The sequence below is a fragment of the Oncorhynchus mykiss genome, chromosome 6 (assembly GCF_057628025.1).
Source record: "Oncorhynchus mykiss isolate SJ-2025 chromosome 6, ASM5762802v1, whole genome shotgun sequence".
Taxonomy (NCBI): domain Eukaryota; kingdom Metazoa; phylum Chordata; class Actinopteri; order Salmoniformes; family Salmonidae; genus Oncorhynchus; species Oncorhynchus mykiss.
The window spans coordinates 4,574,736-4,596,464 of NC_143027.1; the positions used below are offsets into that span (position 1 = coordinate 4,574,736).

Sequence of the window (21,729 nt, forward strand, 5' to 3'; positions counted from 1 at the left end):
ATGCACAAGAAACAAAACTGACTTTTTCAATCGATTTCAAAATGGCTCAAATTTCCCTAAAATCAACCTGACCTGATGCAAACCATTTCTCTTGATTTCTCACCTCCTCCACTTCCTTGGTAGGACTACATTTTTAACACGCTAATAGCTAGCTATGTCTGCTGTATGATTTCTGATTGATGTGTCCTTATTGTCCCTGCAATATGGTGATTGTTTGATTTTATTAATTTGTTGTGTGATGTGTCAGGGGGCTTAACTGAGATCAGGGTCGTTAGGGCATTCATTAGGGCATTCATTAGGGCATTCATTAGGGCATGCCGTAGCAACAAAAATAAAATGTTTTTTTCTTGTAACGGAAGATTAACATTTTAGTCTGTTGTCATCCGTTTGGTGCCAAATGAACAGGACCCTGGTGACACACCTCAACTCCACTGTGGTACAGGGTTTTAGGGGTCCATTCAGGTTGAACCCAGTTTATTAACCAGATATTCCCTACTCCGTTTACTAAGCTAATCTATCCCCGAGTGGACCCCCTCAACCGTGGCTGGTGTGTGAAAAGTAGTGATGGTGATGATGGGGCTCCGTTCAAACGGCATCAAACAAGGGGCGCGTTCCAGGCTGACTACATTGCAGTCGCCTGTCAGAGCTCACACAACGCCTAGATGGGTGTTTTAACATATCGGCTAACCCACATCGGATGATATAGCAATTTGATGGCTGACTGCACAGTTGAGGATATCGCACGCAGCCCATTGGTTGAAGTGTTCAACGCGACTGCAATATGATATGTCTGGAACGTGTCCATTCTCACAACGTTAAGTTCGCTAGCTTTCATCTTGGTTTCTCCGGCCACACTGGCCAATCAGATCAGCTCTTTGCCAATACTTAGGCAAAAGATCAGAATTGTGCTGCCTGTGTAAACGCAGCCACAGATCATTTCTGTGTCAGAGTGGTCTGGAAACATTGGCAGTCCATCCTGACCCTAGACCAAATTTAGATGCTGCTATCTTCACCACAGGGGTGCTAGCTCGGGTTACACTGGCCGTATATGAGAGAGAGAGAGAGAGAGAGAGACAGAGAGAGAGAGACAGAGACAGAGAGAGACACAGAGAGACAGGTTGTTCTATTGTTAGCTTGATCTGTTAAATATTTGATGAAGACAAGGTGAGTAAATATGTTAGATTATATATGTGTTCTTGTGGAAGCCTGAATTTAGCAGAAGCATGTATACACTAAAGGAAACACACAATCACACATAAATTGACATTTATTGATTTGGGTGAATTCTAGTTGGGTGTATTCCATTTTTGGAGGGGTGAAATATAAAACCAAACTGCAAATTTCAGACTTCAACTAACTGATTTGAAGAAACCTACTAATAGAAGTGTTCAAATCAGCTGGCACTACTAACCTAGGAGCTTTACAGTCTGTGGTCTGTCACCAACCAACCCTAGTCCTGCTGGGCTCACAGCAGGCTTTTGTTCTATCCCTGCACTAACCCACCTGACTCTCAGGTCAGGTCTTGAGCAGTAACCTGTGGCAACATCTGCTCACCCTTTTCCAGGACCAGGTTTGGTGTACCAGGACTACTAGTTGAACTGATAGAAATGTAACCCAGGTGTTGATTTGGTTCCTGTTTTGTGTTTTTCTCCTCTTGTGCATTGCCGTGACGACCAGGTGGGCTCGGTGGTAGCGGTTGGCTGGATCCGCTCCAAGAAGGCGGTTGATTGGCGGTTGTTCCGTAACATCTTCCTGGCGTGGTTCGTCACGGTGCCGGTGGCGGGGCTGTTCAGCGCCGCGGTCATGGCTCTGTTCGTCTACGGCATCCTCCCTTACGTCTGAGGAAGAGAGGAGAGAGGGAGGAAAGAGGAGAGAGGACAGAGGAGAGAGGAGAGAGGGAGGAAGGAGAGAGGGAGGAAAGAGGAGAGAGGGAAGCCTCAAGGAGATGGAGAGTGAGGGGAGATAAAAGAGAGGGGTAAAGAATGAGGGGATGAAGAGTGGGCCTCGATGTTAAGAATGGGGCTAGGGGAGAGGAGAGAGATGGTGGGGTGGAATGGTTAATTACACTGTGTCTGGAGAAGAGGGTTAGATCACATTCTGCCTGGGTTCTAGTCCTGAAGAAGGTTAGATCACATGCTACCTGGGTTATAGTCCTGAAGAGGGTTAGATTACATTCTGCCTGGGTTCTAGTCCTGAAGAAGGTTAGATCACATGCTGCCTGGATTCTAGTCCTGAAGATGGTTAGATTACATTCTGCCTGGGTTCTAGTCCTGAAGAGGGTTAGATCACATGCTGCCTGGGTTCTAGTCCTGAAGAAGGTTAGATCACATGCTGCCTGGGTTCTAGTCCTGAAGAGGGTTAGATTACATGCTGCCTGGGTTCTAGTCCTGAAGAAGGTTAGATCACATGCTGCCTGGGTTCTAGTCCTGAAGAGGGTTAGATTACATGCTGCCTGGGTTCTAGTCCTGAAGAGGGTTAGATCACATGCTACCTGGGTTCTAGTCCTGAAGAAGGTTAGATCACATGCTGCCTGGGTTCTAGTCCTGAAGAGGGTTAGATTACATGCTGCCTGGGTTCTAGTCCTGAAGAGGGTTAGATCACATGCTACCTGGGTTCTAGTCCTGAAGAAGGTTAGATTACATGCTGCCTGGGTTCTAGTCCTGAAGAAGGTTAGATTACATGCTGCCTGGGTTCTAGTCCTGAAGAGGGTTAGATTACATGCTACCTGGGTTCTAGTCCTGAAGAGGGTTAGATTACATGCTACCTGGGTTCTAGTCCTGAAGAGGGTTAGATTACATGCTACCTGGGTTCTAGTCCTGAAGAGGGTTAGATTACATGCTGCCTGGGTTCTAGTCCTGAAGAGGGTTAGATTACATGCTGCCTGGGTTCTAGTCCTGAAGAGGGTTAGATCACATGCTACCTGGGTTCTAGTCCTGAAGAGGGTTAGATTACATGCTGCCTGGGTTCTAGTCCTGAAGAGGGTTAGATTACATGCTGCCTGGGTTCTAGTCCTGAAGAGGGTTAGATCACATGCTGCCTGGGTTCTAGTCCTGAAGAGGGTTAGATTACATAACTATTAACTAACATGTTAAATCTTACAGAGCAACCTGCTGTACAGACGTCCACATCACAGACGTCCATATCACAGACATACTGTAGCTACATAATACAGACGTACAGGGCCTTCAGAGAGTTATTCCACATTTTGTTGTTTTACAGCCTGAATTCAAAATGGATTTCACCGATCTACACAATTTGGCAAAATTCCAAAGTAAAAACATGTTTTTAGAAATGTTGGCTATTTTATTGAAAATTAAATACAGAATTGTCTCTTTTTTTATATAAGTATTCACACCCCTAAGTCAATACTTTGTAGAAGCACCTCTGGGTGAGTCTCTTAAGAGCTGGCTTGATCATTGCTAGACAACCATTTTCAGGTCTTGCTATAGATGTTCAAGTAGATTTAAGTTTAAACTGTAACTCGGGCCACTCAGGAACATTTACTGTCTTCTTGGTAAGCAACTGTCTTCCTCTCTGGCAACTGAGTTAGGAAGAAGGACGCCTGTATATTTGTAGTGACTGGGTGTATTGATACACCAGTAGTGTAATGAATAACTTCACCACGATCGAAGGGTTACCCAATGTCTGTTTATATGTTTACACCATCTACCAATAGGTGACCTTCTTTGCAAAGCATTGCAAAACATTGGAAAACCTCCCTGGTCTTTGTGGTTAAATCTGTGATTGAAATTCACTGCTCATCTGAGGAACCTTACAGATAATTGTATGTGTGGGGTACAGAGATGAATAGCCATTAAAAAATCTTGTTTAAACACTATTTTTGCACACAGAGTGAATACATGCAACATATTCTGCAAATATTTACTCCTGAACTCATTTAGACTTGCCGTAACAAAGGGGTTTGAATACTTATTGACTCGAGACATTTCAGTTTTTAATTTTTAATTACTGTGTAAGAAATAATAATCTAAAAACATTATTCCACTTTGACATTATGGGGTATTGTGATGTCATGATGGGGTATTGTGATGTCATGATGGGGTATTGTGATGTCATGATGGGGTATTGTGATGTCATGATGGGGGTATTGTGATGTCATGATGGGGGTATTGTGATGTCATGATGGGGGTATTGTGATGTCATGATGGGATATTGTGTGTAGAGGCCAGTGATACAGAACCTCATTTGGATCCATTTTTAAATTCAGGCTGTAACAACAACAAAATGTGAAGAAAGTCAATGGGTGTGGAGACTTTAAAGGCATTGTACATATATCAGAGACTAATATTACAGACTTACATATATCAGAGATGTATATTACAGACTTACATATATCAGACATGTATATTACAGATTGACATATTATAGACATACATATTAAGCCCTTTTCGCACGGGACTGGTATTACTATAGACCGTCGGTTATGTAATTATTACCCCAACATGTCAGGGACGATTCGGACAGGATTAGTTTTACCCCTAATGACCTTCAGTTCACATGTCTAGGGATAGTCTAGTATTGACTTATTGACCTTCAGTTCACACAGTCTAATATTAACCTAATGACCTTCAGTTCACATGTCTAGGAATAGTCTAATATTGACCTAATGACCTTCAGTTCACATGTCTAGGAATAGTCTAATATTGACCTATTGACCTTCAGTTCACATGTTTAGGGACAGTCTAATATTGACCTAATGACCTTCAGTTCACATGTCTAGGAATAGTCTAATATTGACCTAATGACCTTCAGTTCACATGTCTAGGAATAGTCTAATATTGACCTAATGACCTTCAGTTCACATGTCTAGGAATAGTCTAATATTGACCTAATGACCTTCAGTTCACATGTCTAGGAATAGTCTAATATTGACCTAATGACCTTCAGTTCACATGTCTAGGAATAGTCTAATATTGACCTAATGACCTTCAGTTCACATGTCTAGGAATAGTCTAATATTGACCTAATGACCTTCAGTTCACATGTCTAGGAATAGTCTAATATTGACCTAATGACCTTCAGTTCACATGTCTAGGAATAGTCTAATATTGACCTAATGACCTTCAGTTCACATGTCTAGGAATAGTCTAATATTGACCTAATGACCTTCAGTTCACATGTCTAGGAATAGTCTAATATTGACCTAATGACCTTCAGTTCACATGTCTAGGAATAGTCTAATATTGACCTAATGACCTTCAGTTCACATGTCTAGGAATAGTCTAATATTGACCTAATGACCTTCAGTTCACATGTCTAGGAATAGTCTAATATTGACCTATTGACCTTCAGTTCACATGTCTAGGAATAGTCTAATATTGACCTAATGACCTTCAGTTCACATGTCTAGGAATAGTCTAATATTGACCTAATGACCTTCAGTTCACATGTCTAGGAATAGTCTAATATTGACCTAATGACCTTCAGTTCACATGTCTAGGAATAGTCTAATATTGACCTAATGACCTTCAGTTCACATGTCTAGGAATAGTCTAATATTGACCTAATGACCTTCAGTTCACATGTCTAGGAATAGTCTAATATTGACCTAATGACCTTCAGTTCACATGTCTAGGAATAGTCTAATATTGACCTAATGACCTTCAGTTCACATGTCTAGGAATAGTCTAATATTGACCTAATGACCTTCAGTTCACATGTCTAGGAATAGTCTAATATTGACCTAATGACCTTCAGTTCACATGTCTAGGAATAGTCTAATATTGACCTAATGACCTTCAGTTCACATGTCTAGGAATAGTCTAATATTGACCTAATGACCTTCAGTTCACATGTCTAGGAATAGTCTAATATTGACCTAATGACCTTCAGTTCACATGTCTAGGAATAGTCTAATATTGACCTAATGACCTTCAGTTCACATGTCTAGGAATAGTCTAATATTGACCTAATGACCTTCAGTTCACATGTCTAGGAATAGTCTAATATTGACCTAATGACCTTCAGTTCACATGTCTAGGAATAGTCTAATATTGACCTAATGACCTTCAGTTCACATGTCTAGGAATAGTCTAATATTGACCTAATGACCTTCAGTTCACATGTCTAGGAATAGTCTAATATTGACCTAATGACCTTCAGTTCACATGTCTAGGAATAGTCTAATATTGACCTAATGACCTTCAGTTCACATGTCTAGGAATAGTCTAATATTGACCTAATGACCTTCAGTTCACATGTCTAGGAATAGTCTAATATTGACCTAATGACCTTCAGTTCACATGTCTAGGAATAGTCTAATATTGACCTAATGACCTTCAGTTCACATGTCTAGGAATAGTCTAATATTGACCTAATGACCTTCAGTTCACATGTCTAGGAATAGTCTAATATTGACCTAATGACCTTCAGTTCACATGTCTAGGAATAGTCTAATATTGACCTAATGACCTTCAGTTCACATGTCTAGGAATAGTCTAATATTGACCTAATGACCTTCAGTTCACATGTCTAGGAATAGTCTAATATTGACCTAATGACCTTCAGTTCACATGTCTAGGAATAGTCTAATATTGACCTAATGACCTTCAGTTCACATGTCTAGGAATAGTCTAATATTGACCTAATGACCTTCAGTTCACATGTCTAGGAATAGTCTAATATTGACCTAATGACCTTCAGTTCACATGTCTAGGAATAGTCTAATATTGACCTAATGACCTTCAGTTCACATGTCTAGGAATAGTCTAATATTGACCTAATGACCTTCAGTTCACATGTCTAGGAATAGTCTAATATTGACCTAATGACCTTCAGTTCACATGTCTAGGAATAGTCTAATATTGACCTAATGACCTTCAGTTCACATGTCTAGGAATAGTCTAATATTGACCTAATGACCTTCAGTTCACATGTCTAGGAATAGTCTAATATTGACCTAATGACCTTCAGTTCACATGTCTAGGAATAGTCTAATATTGACCTAATGACCTTCAGTTCACATGTCTAGGAATAGTCTAATATTGACCTAATGACCTTCAGTTCACATGTCTAGGAATAGTCTAATATTGACCTAATGACCTTCAGTTCACATGTCTAGGAATAGTCTAATATTGACCTAATGACCTTCAGTTCACATGTCTAGGAATAGTCTAATATTGACCTAATGACCTTCAGTTCACATGTCTAGGAATAGTCTAATATTGACCTAATGACCTTCAGTTCACATGTCTAGGAATAGTCTAATATTGACCTAATGACCTTCAGTTCACATGTCTAGGAATAGTCTAATATTGACCTAATGACCTTCAGTTCACATGTCTAGGAATAGTCTAATATTGACCTAATGACCTTCAGTTCACATGTCTAGGAATAGTCTAATATTGACCTAATGACCTTCAGTTCACATGTCTAGGAATAGTCTAATATTGACCTAATGACCTTCAGTTCACATGTCTAGGAATAGTCTAATATTGACCTATTGACCTTCAGTTCACATGTCTAGGAATAGTCTAATATTGACCTAATGACCTTCAGTTCACATGTCTAGGAATAGTCTAATATTGACCTAATGACCTTCAGTTCACATGTCTAGGAATAGTCTAATATTGACCTAATGACCTTCAGTTCACATGTCTAGGAATAGTCTAATATTGACCTAATGACCTTCAGTTCACATGTCTAGGAATAGTCTAATATTGACCTAATGACCTTCAGTTCACATGTCTAGGAATAGTCTAATATTGACCTAATGACCTTCAGTTCACATGTCTAGGAATAGTCTAATATTGACCTAATGACCTTCAGTTCACATGTCTAGGAATAGTCTAATATTGACCTAATGACCTTCAGTTCACATGTCTAGGAATAGTCTAATATTGACCTAATGACCTTCAGTTCACATGTCTAGGAATAGTCTAATATTGACCTAATGACCTTCAGTTCACATGTCTAGGAATAGTCTAATATTGACCTAATGACCTTCAGTTCACATGTCTAGGAATAGTCTAATATTGACCTAATGACCTTCAGTTCACATGTCTAGGAATAGTCTAATATTGACCTAATGACCTTCAGTTCACATGTCTAGGAATAGTCTAATATTGACCTAATGACCTTCAGTTCACATGTCTAGGAATAGTCTAATATTGACCTAATGACCTTCAGTTCACATGTCTAGGAATAGTCTAATATTGACCTAATGACCTTCAGTTCACATGTCTAGGAATAGTCTAATATTGACCTAATGACCTTCAGTTCACATGTCTAGGAATAGTCTAATATTGACCTAATGACCTTCAGTTCACATGTCTAGGAATAGTCTAATATTGACCTAATGACCTTCAGTTCACATGTCTAGGAATAGTCTAATATTGACCTAATGACCTTCAGTTCACATGTCTAGGAATAGTCTAATATTGACCTAATGACCTTCAGTTCACATGTCTAGGAATAGTCTAATATTGACCTAATGACCTTCAGTTCACATGTCTAGGAATAGTCTAATATTGACCTAATGACCTTCAGTTCACATGTCTAGGAATAGTCTAATATTGACCTAATGACCTTCAGTTCACATGTCTAGGAATAGTCTAATATTGACCTAATGACCTTCAGTTCACATGTCTAGGAATAGTCTAATATTGACCTAATGACCTTCAGTTCACATGTCTAGGAATAGTCTAATATTGACCTAATGACCTTCAGTTCACATGTCTAGGAATAGTCTAATATTGACCTAATGACCTTCAGTTCACATGTCTAGGAATAGTCTAATATTGACCTAATGACCTTCAGTTCACATGTCTAGGAATAGTCTAATATTGACCTAATGACCTTCAGTTCACATGTCTAGGAATAGTCTAATATTGACCTAATGACCTTCAGTTCACATGTCTAGGAATAGTCTAATATTGACCTAATGACCTTCAGTTCACATGTCTAGGAATAGTCTAATATTGACCTAATGACCTTCAGTTCACATGTCTAGGAATAGTCTAATATTGACCTAATGACCTTCAGTTCACATGTCTAGGAATAGTCTAATATTGACCTAATGACCTTCAGTTCACATGTCTAGGAATAGTCTAATATTGACCTAATGACCTTCAGTTCACATGTCTAGGAATAGTCTAATATTGACCTAATGACCTTCAGTTCACATGTCTAGGAATAGTCTAATATTGACCTAATGACCTTCAGTTCACATGTCTAGGAATAGTCTAATATTGACCTAATGACCTTCAGTTCACATGTCTAGGAATAGTCTAATATTGACCTAATGACCTTCAGTTCACATGTCTAGGAATAGTCTAATATTGACCTAATGACCTTCAGTTCACATGTCTAGGAATAGTCTAATATTGACCTAATGACCTTCAGTTCACATGTCTAGGAATAGTCTAATATTGACCTAATGACCTTCAGTTCACATGTCTAGGAATAGTCTAATATTGACCTAATGACCTTCAGTTCACATGTCTAGGAATAGTCTAATATTGACCTAATGACCTTCAGTTCACATGTCTAGGAATAGTCTAATATTGACCTAATGACCTTCAGTTCACATGTCTAGGAATAGTCTAATATTGACCTAATGACCTTCAGTTCACATGTCTAGGAATAGTCTAATATTGACCTAATGACCTTCAGTTCACATGTCTAGGAATAGTCTAATATTGACCTAATGACCTTCAGTTCACATGTCTAGGAATAGTCTAATATTGACCTAATGACCTTCAGTTCACATGTCTAGGAATAGTCTAATATTGACCTAATGACCTTCAGTTCACATGTCTAGGAATAGTCTAATATTGACCTAATGACCTTCAGTTCACATGTCTAGGAATAGTCTAATATTGACCTAATGACCTTCAGTTCACATGTCTAGGAATAGTCTAATATTGACCTAATGACCTTCAGTTCACATGTCTAGGAATAGTCTAATATTGACCTAATGACCTTCAGTTCACATGTCTAGGAATAGTCTAATATTGACCTAATGACCTTCAGTTCACATGTCTAGGAATAGTCTAATATTGACCTAATGACCTTCAGTTCACATGTCTAGGAATAGTCTAATATTGACCTAATGACCTTCAGTTCACATGTCTAGGAATAGTCTAATATTGACCTAATGACCTTCAGTTCACATGTCTAGGAATAGTCTAATATTGACCTAATGACCTTCAGTTCACATGTCTAGGAATAGTCTAATATTGACCTAATGACCTTCAGTTCACATGTCTAGGAATAGTCTAATATTGACCTAATGACCTTCAGTTCACATGTCTAGGAATAGTCTAATATTGACCTAATGACCTTCAGTTCACATGTCTAGGAATAGTCTAATATTGACCTAATGACCTTCAGTTCACATGTCTAGGAATAGTCTAATATTGACCTAATGACCTTCAGTTCACATGTCTAGGAATAGTCTAATATTGACCTAATGACCTTCAGTTCACATGTCTAGGAATAGTCTAATATTGACCTAATGACCTTCAGTTCACATGTCTAGGAATAGTCTAATATTGACCTAATGACCTTCAGTTCACATGTCTAGGAATAGTCTAATATTGACCTAATGACCTTCAGTTCACATGTCTAGGAATAGTCTAATATTGACCTAATGACCTTCAGTTCACATGTCTAGGAATAGTCTAATATTGACCTAATGACCTTCAGTTCACATGTCTAGGAATAGTCTAATATTGACCTAATGACCTTCAGTTCACATGTCTAGGAATAGTCTAATATTGACCTAATGACCTTCAGTTCACATGTCTAGGAATAGTCTAATATTGACCTAATGACCTTCAGTTCACATGTCTAGGAATAGTCTAATATTGACCTAATGACCTTCAGTTCACATGTCTAGGAATAGTCTAATATTGACCTAATGACCTTCAGTTCACATGTCTAGGAATAGTCTAATATTGACCTAATGACCTTCAGTTCACATGTCTAGGAATAGTCTAATATTGACCTAATGACCTTCAGTTCACATGTCTAGGAATAGTCTAATATTGACCTAATGACCTTCAGTTCACATGTCTAGGAATAGTCTAATATTGACCTAATGACCTTCAGTTCACATGTCTAGGAATAGTCTAATATTGACCTAATGACCTTCAGTTCACATGTCTAGGAATAGTCTAATATTGACCTAATGACCTTCAGTTCACATGTCTAGGAATAGTCTAATATTGACCTAATGACCTTCAGTTCACATGTCTAGGAATAGTCTAATATTGACCTAATGACCTTCAGTTCACATGTCTAGGAATAGTCTAATATTGACCTAATGACCTTCAGTTCACATGTCTAGGAATAGTCTAATATTGACCTAATGACCTTCAGTTCACATGTCTAGGAATAGTCTAATATTGACCTAATGACCTTCAGTTCACATGTCTAGGAATAGTCTAATATTGACCTAATGACCTTCAGTTTGGATCCATATCAATAAGAACCATGAACTGTAGTCTGCATAGAGGTTTTAATGGTCGGATTTAATTTCTCAATTAATTTGACAATATCGGTCAATTGCGATTGAGGTATAAAAATAATTTAAAAAATATTACAGGGGCAGTTTGGTAAAACTAATCCGGTCCACTGGAAAAACGGGCCTGCTGAGTGATAATTACATAACCGACGTTCTATAGTAATACCAGTCCCCTGTGAATAGGGCTCTACTGTACGTTAAGACACTGTAGTGTTTTACACAGTGATATAAATATGAAAAAAGACTCAACGCAGTCCTCAGTAGTAGACCGTGACACACACACACACACACACACACAGATACAGAGATAGACACACAAACACTGAACATAACAGAGTCACATTTGCACAACATCTATGCGAAATGCCTAAAGTTGTATATGAATATATATTTCATTACGTTAATAGTTGCTGCCTGCGCTAGGAGGCAGCAGCGTAGTGGGTTTAGCAGCTATACTTAATGCCCGAAAGAAATGTTTTACATAATGTATTGTTTAGAGTTGGATTTTGTTGTAGTGCACCTTTGCTTTAAAACTGAAGATGTGTGCTTGGCTGGTCAACCAACCTCCCCCCCCCGCCCCCTGCCCCTTCATAGTTACCTATGACCCTTTGTAGTGACCATTTCATAGTTACCTCCCTAACATGCTAGCTAGATAGCCTGGAAGGAAAGGTTGGAACACACAGGGTCTTGTTGCCGCGGCAACCTTCAAATCCTCCCAGGGGTGGTGGGACTGCTTTCATTTTAAATTTACATATATATATTTTTTTTTTTTTTCTTCTTTTTAGCTGTTACCATAGAAACCAGTTCCCAGAAGATGATGTCTAAAATTTTAACTGTGTTCCTGTACATTTTAAAGATGAGATAGCCTATTTTAAAGATGAAATACCCTATTTTAAAGATGAAATACCCTATTTGAATGTTTTTCTAAATGTCATTTGTACTGTAAACACTATCCTCGTGGGAGGTATGATGTCATGCTTGAGTCACCCTGGCCCTAGAACCTGAGGCGTAGAGTGCACACCAGTTATTCTGTCTGAACTACGGTTTTAATCCACTATTTGAAATTTAAATTGAGCACATTGGGCTTTTTTTTTCTCATTTCTTCATTTCAGAATAATCTTTTATTTTTATTTTTTTTTACCAAATATACTGAGGAAACCTTTTTATTATCAGCTCCAGGATTCTGAACCGTCTCTTTTGCAGCAGCAATTTAACCAGTAATCAAACCGTTTCCTTTCTCTAGGAAACTGCACCTTCTCTTGTGCTGCAAGTATAGTATAAGAGGTGTGTGTGTTGGTTAGGATAGCTTAACAGGGTGAGTTACACCAGAGTCCGTCCCCCCCCCACGTGAATGTTTTGGTTTTTGCCCCTAGCACTAAACAGCTGATTTCAAATAATCAACGCTTGATGATGAGTTGGTTAATTGAATCCGCTGTGTAGTGCTTGGGGCAAAAAAACCAAAGGACTGAGTTTGGGAAAACACTGAGTTACACCATGCCAAATTAACCTGTCATACATGGCAACATTACAATATATCACGCAGACCCATCAGCCAAGATACTGAAACCTTCCAACCAACACACACACACACTCAGAGCCAATTCTGGAGGCTCCCTAAACCAATTCTCATCTCTCGCTCGACTTCATATGTACCCGGTCAGGGTGACTCTGTGGGTGTTTCTGCATACTAGCGTGCTCCGAGCATTGGAGGGTCGGAGCAGGAGTCCAAATCAAAGTATGTGAAATGGAGGAGGGATGGCACTTCTCTAAAACATTGATGCTTCAATGGAAAGTATCCAAGTATCCAAATATGATTTGATACTTCTTGAAATCGATGGCGGACGTTATTTGAGCTAAAGCGAGAGAAAATAACACTCTTGACTTCCCGAAGGAAATGTCGCCTGACTACAATATTTCATCTTAATAAATCAGTAACTAGATGCTGTATTAAACTTGGCGTGTTTTACCTGCCTACATACCGTAGATCACAAGTCCATAATAAGTCTATAGGGCTAACAGGCTAGCAACTAGTACTGTTAGCTACGCAGATAGCCACAAAGAATTGTTAGCTAGCTACCTACGAAGAGTTGACATCTCCGACCCTCCACAGTTTTAGGTCATGTTTGCCTGTTTAAACTATCTGGTTAGCTACATTATTACAATTCACATACGTAGCTGAAAGTTATGAACTAAAATGTTTGCTTTGTGCGTATCTTGTTTGGTCTATTGTTGCCATTGTCCTGGCTGGAAGAAGGGTCAGTGAACGGGGAGGTGCAGCGTGAGGTAATACACTAGGGGAGGTGCAGTGTGAGGTAATACACTAGGGGAGGTGCAGCGTGAGGTAATACACTAGGGGAGGTGCAGCGTGAGGTAATACACTAGGGGAGGTGCAGCGTGAGGTAATACACTAGGGGAGGTGCAGCGTGAGGTAATACACAAGAGGGGAAATGCTTCTCAAATTGAATGTTTGTTTTTTTACATTCTCCACACTTTGTCCTCACATGAACGTACTCAAGAGAACGTGGTCGGAGAATGCACCCCCGAGCATGAGAGCGGAACACCCTGTCAGTTCGTTACCGATTTCCTGTTGTCTGTTCGTTCTAAGACAAGACAAGTGTTGGAAGTGGATCAACAGTATAGTAGCCAATCACACACCGTCTCCCACCCACCTCTGTCAACAGTATAGTAGCCAATCACACACCGTCCCCCACCCACCTCTGTCAACAGTATAGTAGCCAATCACACACCGTCTCCCACCCACCTCTGTCAACAGTATAGTAGCCAATCACACACCGTCTCCCACCCACCTCTGTCAACAGTATAGTAGCCAATCACACACCGTCCCCCACCAACCTCGGTCAACTGTATAGTAGCCAATCACACACCGTCCCCCACCAACCTCGGTCAACTGTATAGTAGCCAATCACACACCGTCTCCCACCCACCTCTGTCAACAGTATAGTAGCCAATCACACACCGTCCCCCACCCACCTCTGTCAACAGTATAGTAGCCAATCACACACCGTCCCCCACCAACCTCGGTCAACTGTATAGTAGCCAATCACACACCGTCCCCCACCAACCTTGGTCAACTGTATAGTAGCCAATCACACACCGTCCCCCACCCACCTCTGTCAACAGTATAGTAGCCAATCACACACCGTCCCCCACCCACCTCTGTCAACTGTATAGTAGCCAATCACACACCGTCCCCCACCAACCTCTGTCAACAGTATAGTAGTCCCCACTGATATCAGGAGTGACATTAAGGAGGGGGGATAGGTCTGATATCAGGAGTGACATTAAGGAGGGGGGATAGGTCTGATATCTGGAGTGACATTGAGGGGAGATAGGTCTGATATCAGGAGTGACATTGAGGGGGGATAGGTCTGATATCAGGAGTGACAATAAGGAGGGGGGATAGGTCTGATATCTGGAGTGACATTGAGGGGGGATAGGTCTGATATCAGGAGTGACAATAAGGAGGGGGGATAGGTCTGATATCAGGAGTGACAATAAGGAGGGGGGATAGGTCTGATATCAGGAGTGACAATAAGGAGGGGGGATAGGTCTGATATCTGGAGTGACATTGAGGGGGGATAGGTCTGATATCAGGAGTGACATTGAGGGGGGATAGGTCTGATATCAGGAGTGACATTAAGGAGGGGGGATAGGTCTGATATCAGGAGTGACATTAAGGAGGGGGGATAGGTCTGATATCAGGAGTGACATTAAGGAGGGGGGATAGGTCTGATATCAGGAGTGACATTAAGGAGGGGGGATAGGTCTGATATCTGGAGTGACATTGAGGGGGGATAGGTCTGATATCAGGAGTGACATTGAGGGGGATAGGTCTGATATCAGGAGTGACATTAAGGAGGGGGGATAGGTCTGATATCTGGAGTGACATTGAGGGGGGATAGGTCTGATATCAGGAGTGACATTGAGGGGGGATAGGTCTGATATCAGGAGTGACAATAAGGAGGGGGTGATAGGTCTGATATCAGGAGTGACATTGAGGGGGGATAGGTCTGATATCAGGAGTGACAATAAGGAGGGGTGATAGGTCTGATACCAGGAGTCACATTGAGGGGGGATAGGTCTGATATCAGGAGTGACATTGAGAGGGGATAGGTCTGATATCAGGAGTGCCATTGAGAGGGGATAGGTCTGATATCAGGAGTGACATTGAGAGGGGATAGGTCTGATACCAGGAGTGCCATTGAGAGGGGATAGGTCTGATATCAGGAGTGACATTGAGGGGAGATAGGTCTGATATCAGGAATGACATTGAGGGGGGATAGGTCTGATATCAGGAGTGACATTGAGGGGGGATAGGTCTGATACCAGGAGTCACATTGAGGGGGGATAGGTCTGATATCAGGAGTGACATTGAGGGGGGATAGGTCTGATATCAGGAGTGACAATAAGGAGGGGGGTGATAGGTCTGATATCAGGAGTGACAATGAGGGGGGGTTGATAGGTCTGATATCAGGAGTGACATTGAGGGGGGATAGGTCTGATACCAGGAGTGACATTGAGGGGGGATAGGTCTGATACCAGGAGTCACATTGAGGGGGGATGGGTCTGATATCAAGAGTGACATTGAGGGGGGATAGGTCTGATATCAGGAGTGACCTTAAGGAGGGGGGTGATAGGTCTGATATCAGGAGTGACATTGAGGAGGGGGATAGGTCTGATATCAGGAGTGACATTGAGGGGGGATAGGTCTGATATCAGGAGTGACATTGAGGGGGGATAGGTCTGGAATCAGGAGTGACATTGAGGGGGGATAGGTCTGATGTCAGGAGTGACATTGAGGGGGGATAGGTCTGATATCAGGAGTGACATTGAGGGGGGATAGGTCTGATATCAGGAGTGACATTGAGGGGGGATAGGTCTGATATCAGGAGTGACATTGAAGGGGGATAGGTCTGATATCAGGAGTGACATTAAGGAGGGGGGATAGGTCTGATATCTGGAGTGACATTGAGGGGGGATAGGTCTGATATCAGGAGTGACATTGAAGGGGGATAGGTCTGATATCAGGAGTGACATTGAGGGGGGATAGGTCTGATATCAGGAGTGACAATAAGGAGGGGGGTGATAGGTCTGACATCAGGGGTGACATTGAGGGGGGATAGGTCTGATATCAGGAGTAATAATATGGGGGGTTATAGGTCTGATATCAGGGGCTAATATGGAGGTACCTGTAGCTCATACAAGACATGGAGGCATAGAGTTGGATAAAGGGCACATATCAATGTCTCTGCCCATGTTAAAACAGGGTTTGTGGCAAGTAAGCCCTCTGTCCAACTCGGGTTTATATTGAGTTTTTTTGCAGTTGTATTGGTCATCACCAGCATTTTTATCAGAGTCACCTCACTTGTAAATGAACAAATTAATGAAAGTGTGGCTTTGTTTTTCAAATCTGAACACCCCCCCCTCCCCCCAATGCGAGGAGTCGCTGTTATTTTATTTAGTGTTTTTCTTTCGTTGTGCTGCGTTATTTGTCATGAAAACATCTATTCTGAAGTGGCCATTTGCCTTGTAAAGTAGTGTTTTACTGTGTGATTGATACAGTCATTTCTAAGTACTGTGGAATTTACATCGTAACCGTATTGTAAAGTACCTCAAAACAAACAAAAAAAATATACAAACGTGTTGCCAAATAATGCCAATGAAAAGACAACTATAATAATTACTATTATTAACCATGAATTATCAAGTGCAAGTAAGACAAAAAAATAACCTGAAGTGTCTAGACGAGAGTTGCTGACGTCTCATTGCCCTCATGGTTTTTTTTTTTCTTCTCTTGTAGTGCTAGTTATCCTGAAAGCCTCTACACTGCTGTGTTAACGCCACATGTCTGGCTGCGATGTAAACAATGAAGAGAATAAATAGACTATATTTTTCTACCATCTGAGTGAAGCACTCCATACACCGTGAGGGTGGCGGAATGCGCTGGGAACCAATGGGAGATCGCTGGCAACGGGTCTTAGGCTATGACGCTATCGCCTGTAACCTAGGTAACAAAGGTTAAGACAATTTTCAATGCGAAACGTTAGAAAATAAATATTTTCATTTGACCAGCACCGTTGCTGATTCTACAGGATTAGCGGTCGTGAAAATCAAGTAATAAAGTGACCATTTTATTTTATTTTATTTTTTTATGAATAACAGTAAAACAGTTATCCTATGTGTTGGCTGTGTAGTTAGCGGGAAATTCACTACGATTGTGTTTTTTTTTTTTTACTTTGGTTGGCGAACTTTCTATAGGCTACTGCGAACAGTCACTGTCATTTTGACTCAAATTGCTAGTCCCATTGTTTAGACTTGTTCCGTATTTATGCAAAGACTTATGGGATATTAGAATCCTATTGTCTTAACCTTTGTTAATTTTAAACCTAGCCCTCAACCAGGAAGTGGACGTGACGACACAGGAAAAACAATCTCCTCCGTTCCAACGCGATTGACCACGGTTCGACTCTAACCCAGTGCGCTCTCCTCGCCTTACGTTAGATGGCGTGTCAGTTTGCCGATATAGATGCAGACTTTTAAATGACCATTTTTATTTTAGATAAAAAACACTTTGTAATTTTGTTTCCCTATACCGCTTTGATGAGCGGCCAGACTGGGGTCACTTGTTTGAAAAGTAGGAAATGGAAACAGAAAGCCTATATATATTACACTGTTTTTTTTTTTACCATCCACGTCTGGCCCATAAATTAACAGCAGGCCTGAAATCAGTATCACTAAGGACAGAGCTTAGACTGGTAACACTTAAGGGCTGGTCTCAAATCAGCTCTTCTCAGAATAGGTCTGTAGACGGGAGATTATCTGAAATGGAGTTTTGCCGGAGGCGGCTTTCGCTCTAGCGGCTCATGTTCCTTTTCCTTTGACAAACACTGAGTTGCTCTGTGGGCTATGAAGGCTTATTCCTGCCAACATTTTGGCATTCATCTGCTTCCATAGATTGAGACCCTTTTGGGACACACTTGGTCATTCTTATTTTCATGCATTCTCAGTCCTGATAGGCTGATGCACCGCTCAAGGTAGAGAGGGACCACATTTTGATCAATCAATATTAGCTACCGATCATCAATCAAAACAATAACCAGTGGCTGATGTAGTTGCCCATTGGGAGTTGGTGACAGTTTGTTACCCACAAGTGGCACCTTAATTGGGGAGGACTGGCTCGTGGTAATGACTGGAGCGACATCAGCGGAATGGTATCAAACACATGGTTTCCATGGTTTCCAGGTGTTTTGATGCCATTCCATTTGCTCCGTTCAAGACATTATTATGAGCCGTCCTCCAATCAGCAGCCTCCTGTGTTGTTACCATGCCGACGTGTGATAGCAGACAGCCAACCCTCTCTCAGTTCTGCGGGAACAGAACAGAATGTGACAAAGGGTTTATTTTCTGAACGTTAATATTAGATGAAGCTGCTTGTTGTGACTGCACCGCTGTCTCTCTCTCTCTCTCTCTCTCTCTGTAGAGACACTGTTCTTCTCAGGGTGGATGGGTGTAACGGTATTGTCTCCCCACGTGGTGGCGCTGTTGCTTTTAGCCCAGAAAGCCAGACTGAATCACGCTACGTTTTAGAATGGTTTCACTACTGTAATAAAGGGAGCTGAATTCAGGATGGATTTCCAGGCTAGCACTGCTGCTGCTCCCGAGGATGAAACGGTTCCAGTCCTCACTTTGTCCACTAGGTAGCGCTAGCTGTCTCTACTGAGGGTGCAGACAGAGCTTTGTCCACTAGGTATTGCTAGCTGTGTACTGCTCGATGTCTTCTTTATACTGCTTCACTGTTTAACCCGTTTGATAATCAGTCCCTCCTCCAAGCCTGAGCTTCAGCTAAGACTAAAGCTCTTCTGACTTGCATAATAATTGTACCGTAAAGTTTTAAGTTGAAATGTTTTTTGTGGAAAAAAAAGATTTAAAAAAAAATGTGTCTGCATTTAAAAACAAATGAAATTACGGGAATTAAAATTACAAAGCATACCAAACAGTGTGTTGTGGGTGTGGTTATTGTGTGTTGTAGGTGTGGTCTGAGCTAAGAGGGTGTGGCATTTTTTTTTTAACCATTATTAAAGGTACGCTCAGCGATATGGATATAAACCGTGGAACGACTACGTTTGTTGTCACGCGACGATCACACGCCATCTGTATGGCACGCCTATAACTGCACTAACCGAGGTAAGGTTTACACTTGACTTGATCTTCTATGACATCTGTAGTTTCATCACTGTTCATTGTCACCGAGTCTCCCTTTTAAAATTGTGCTCCCGCGTAGCGCAGCAGTCTGCAAGAAGCGTCACTGCAGTCATAACCAGTCCCGGAGGACGGCGCACAATTTGCCCAGCGTCGTTCGGGTTTGGCCCGAGGTAGGCCGTCATTCTGACTTGCCTTGTTAAATAAATAGGTTTAATTGAAATGCTCTATAGACGAATCGTCTCATTGTGACATTTTTCTTTTGTTGTGTTTTATGACGACGCATTATGCCTTTCTTTAAAAGGTACGCTCTGCCCCTCTGGGCACGTTTAAAGGGTACGCTCTGCCCCTCTGGGCACGTTTAAAGGGTACGCTCTGCCCCTCTGGGCACGTTTAAAGGGTACGCTCTGCCCCTCTGGGCACGTTTAAAGGGTACGCTCTGCCCCTCTGGGTACGTTTAAAGGGTACGCTCTGCCCCTCTGGGTACGTTTAAAGGGTACGCTCTGCCCCTCTGGGCACGTTTAAAGGGTACGCTCTGCCCCTCTGGGTACGTTTAAAGGGTACGCTCTGCCCCTCTGGGTACGTTTAAAGGGTACGCTCTGCCCCTCTGGGCACGTTTAAAGGGTACGCTCTGCCCCTCTGGGCACGTTTAAAGGGTACGCTCTGCCCCTCTGGGCACGTTTAAAGGGTACGCTCTGCCCCTCTGGGCACGTTTAAAGGGTACGCTCTGCCCCTCTGGGTACGTTTAAAGGGTACGCTCTGCCCCTCTGGGCACGTTTAAAGGGTACGCTCTGCCCCTCTGGGCACGTTTAAAGGGTACGCTCTGCCCCTCTGGGTACGTTTAAAGGGTACGCTCTGCCCCTCTGGGCACGTTTAAAGGGTACGCTCTGCCCCTCTGGGCACGTTTAAAGGGTACGCTCTGCCCCTCTGGGCACGTTTAAAGGGTACGCTCTGCCCCTCTGGGTACGTTTAAAGGGTACGCTCTGCCCCTCTGGGCACGTTTAAAGGGTACGCTCTGCCCCTCTGGGCACGTTTAAAGGGTACGCTCTGCCCCTCTGGGTACGTTTAAAGGGTACGCTCTGCCCCTCTGGGCACGTTTAAAGGGTACGCTCTGCCCCTCTGGGCACGTTTAAAGGGTACGCTCTGCCCCTCTGGGTACGTTTAAAGGGTACGCTCTGCCCCTCTGGGCACGTTTAAAGGGTACGCTCTGCCCCTCTGGGTACGTTTAAAGGGTACGCTCTGCCCCTCTGGGCACGTTTAAAGGGTACGCTCTGCCCCTCTGGGCACGTTTAAAGGGTACGCTCTGCCCCTCTGGGCACGTCTAAAGGGTACGCTCTGCCCCTCTGGGCACGTTTAAAGGGTACGCTCTGCCCCTCTGGGCACGTTTAAAGGGTACGCTCTGCCCCTCTGGGCACGTTTAAAGGGTACGCTCTGCCCCTCTGGGCACGTTTAAAGGGTACGCTCTGCCCCTCTGGGCACGTTTAAAGGGTACGCTCTGCCCCTCTGGGCACGTTTAAAGGGTACGCTCTGCCCCTCTGGGCACGTTTAAAGGGTACGCTCTGCCCCTCTGGGTACGTTTAAAGGGTACGCTCTGCCCCTCTGGGCACGTTTAAAGGGTACGCTCTGCCCCTCTGGGCACGTTTAAAGGGTACGCTCTGCCCCTCTGGGTACGTTTAAAGGGTACGCTCTGCCCCTCTGGGCACGTTTAAAGGGTACGCTCTGCCCCTCTGGGCACGTTTAAAGGGTACGCTCTGCCCCTCTGGGTACGTTTAAAGGGTACGCTCTGCCCCTCTGGGCACGTTTAAAGGGTACGCTCTGCCCCTCTGGGTACGTTTAAAGGGTACGCTCTGCCCCTCTGGGTACGTTTAAAGGGTACGCTCTGCCCCTCTGGGCACGTTTAAAGGGTACGCTCTGCCCCTCTGGGCACGTTTAAAGGGTACGCTCTGCCCCTCTGGGCACGTTTAAAGGGTACGCTCTGCCCCTCTGGGCACGTTTAAAGGGTACGCTCTGCCCCTCTGGGC

The 21,729-nt window shown here is 42.5% G+C and overlaps 1 protein-coding gene and 1 long non-coding RNA gene across 3 annotated transcripts in view; one reads left to right on the plus strand and one right to left on the minus strand.

Annotated features, from left to right (window-relative positions):
* The window catches only part of LOC110525072 (sodium-dependent phosphate transporter 2), a 144,247-nt gene extending 142,279 nt beyond the window's left edge, over positions 1 to 1,968 (plus strand). For both annotated transcript variants that reach the window (XM_036979238.2, XM_036979239.2), the window contains exon 11: positions 1,678 to 1,968. In XM_036979238.2, the coding sequence (XP_036835133.1) occupies positions 1,678 to 1,842 (165 nt within the window). In that variant the 3' untranslated portion in view covers positions 1,843 to 1,968. The remainder of the gene's footprint in view (positions 1 to 1,677) is intronic.
* Positions 1,250 to 17,454, minus strand: LOC149982714 (uncharacterized). The gene is made up of 2 exons (XR_016496483.1): positions 17,241 to 17,454; positions 1,250 to 1,838 (listed from the first exon to the last, which is right to left on the minus strand). It is a non-coding gene; the product is annotated as an uncharacterized LOC149982714 (long non-coding RNA).
* Between the last annotated feature and the right edge of the window lie 4,275 nt (positions 17,455 to 21,729).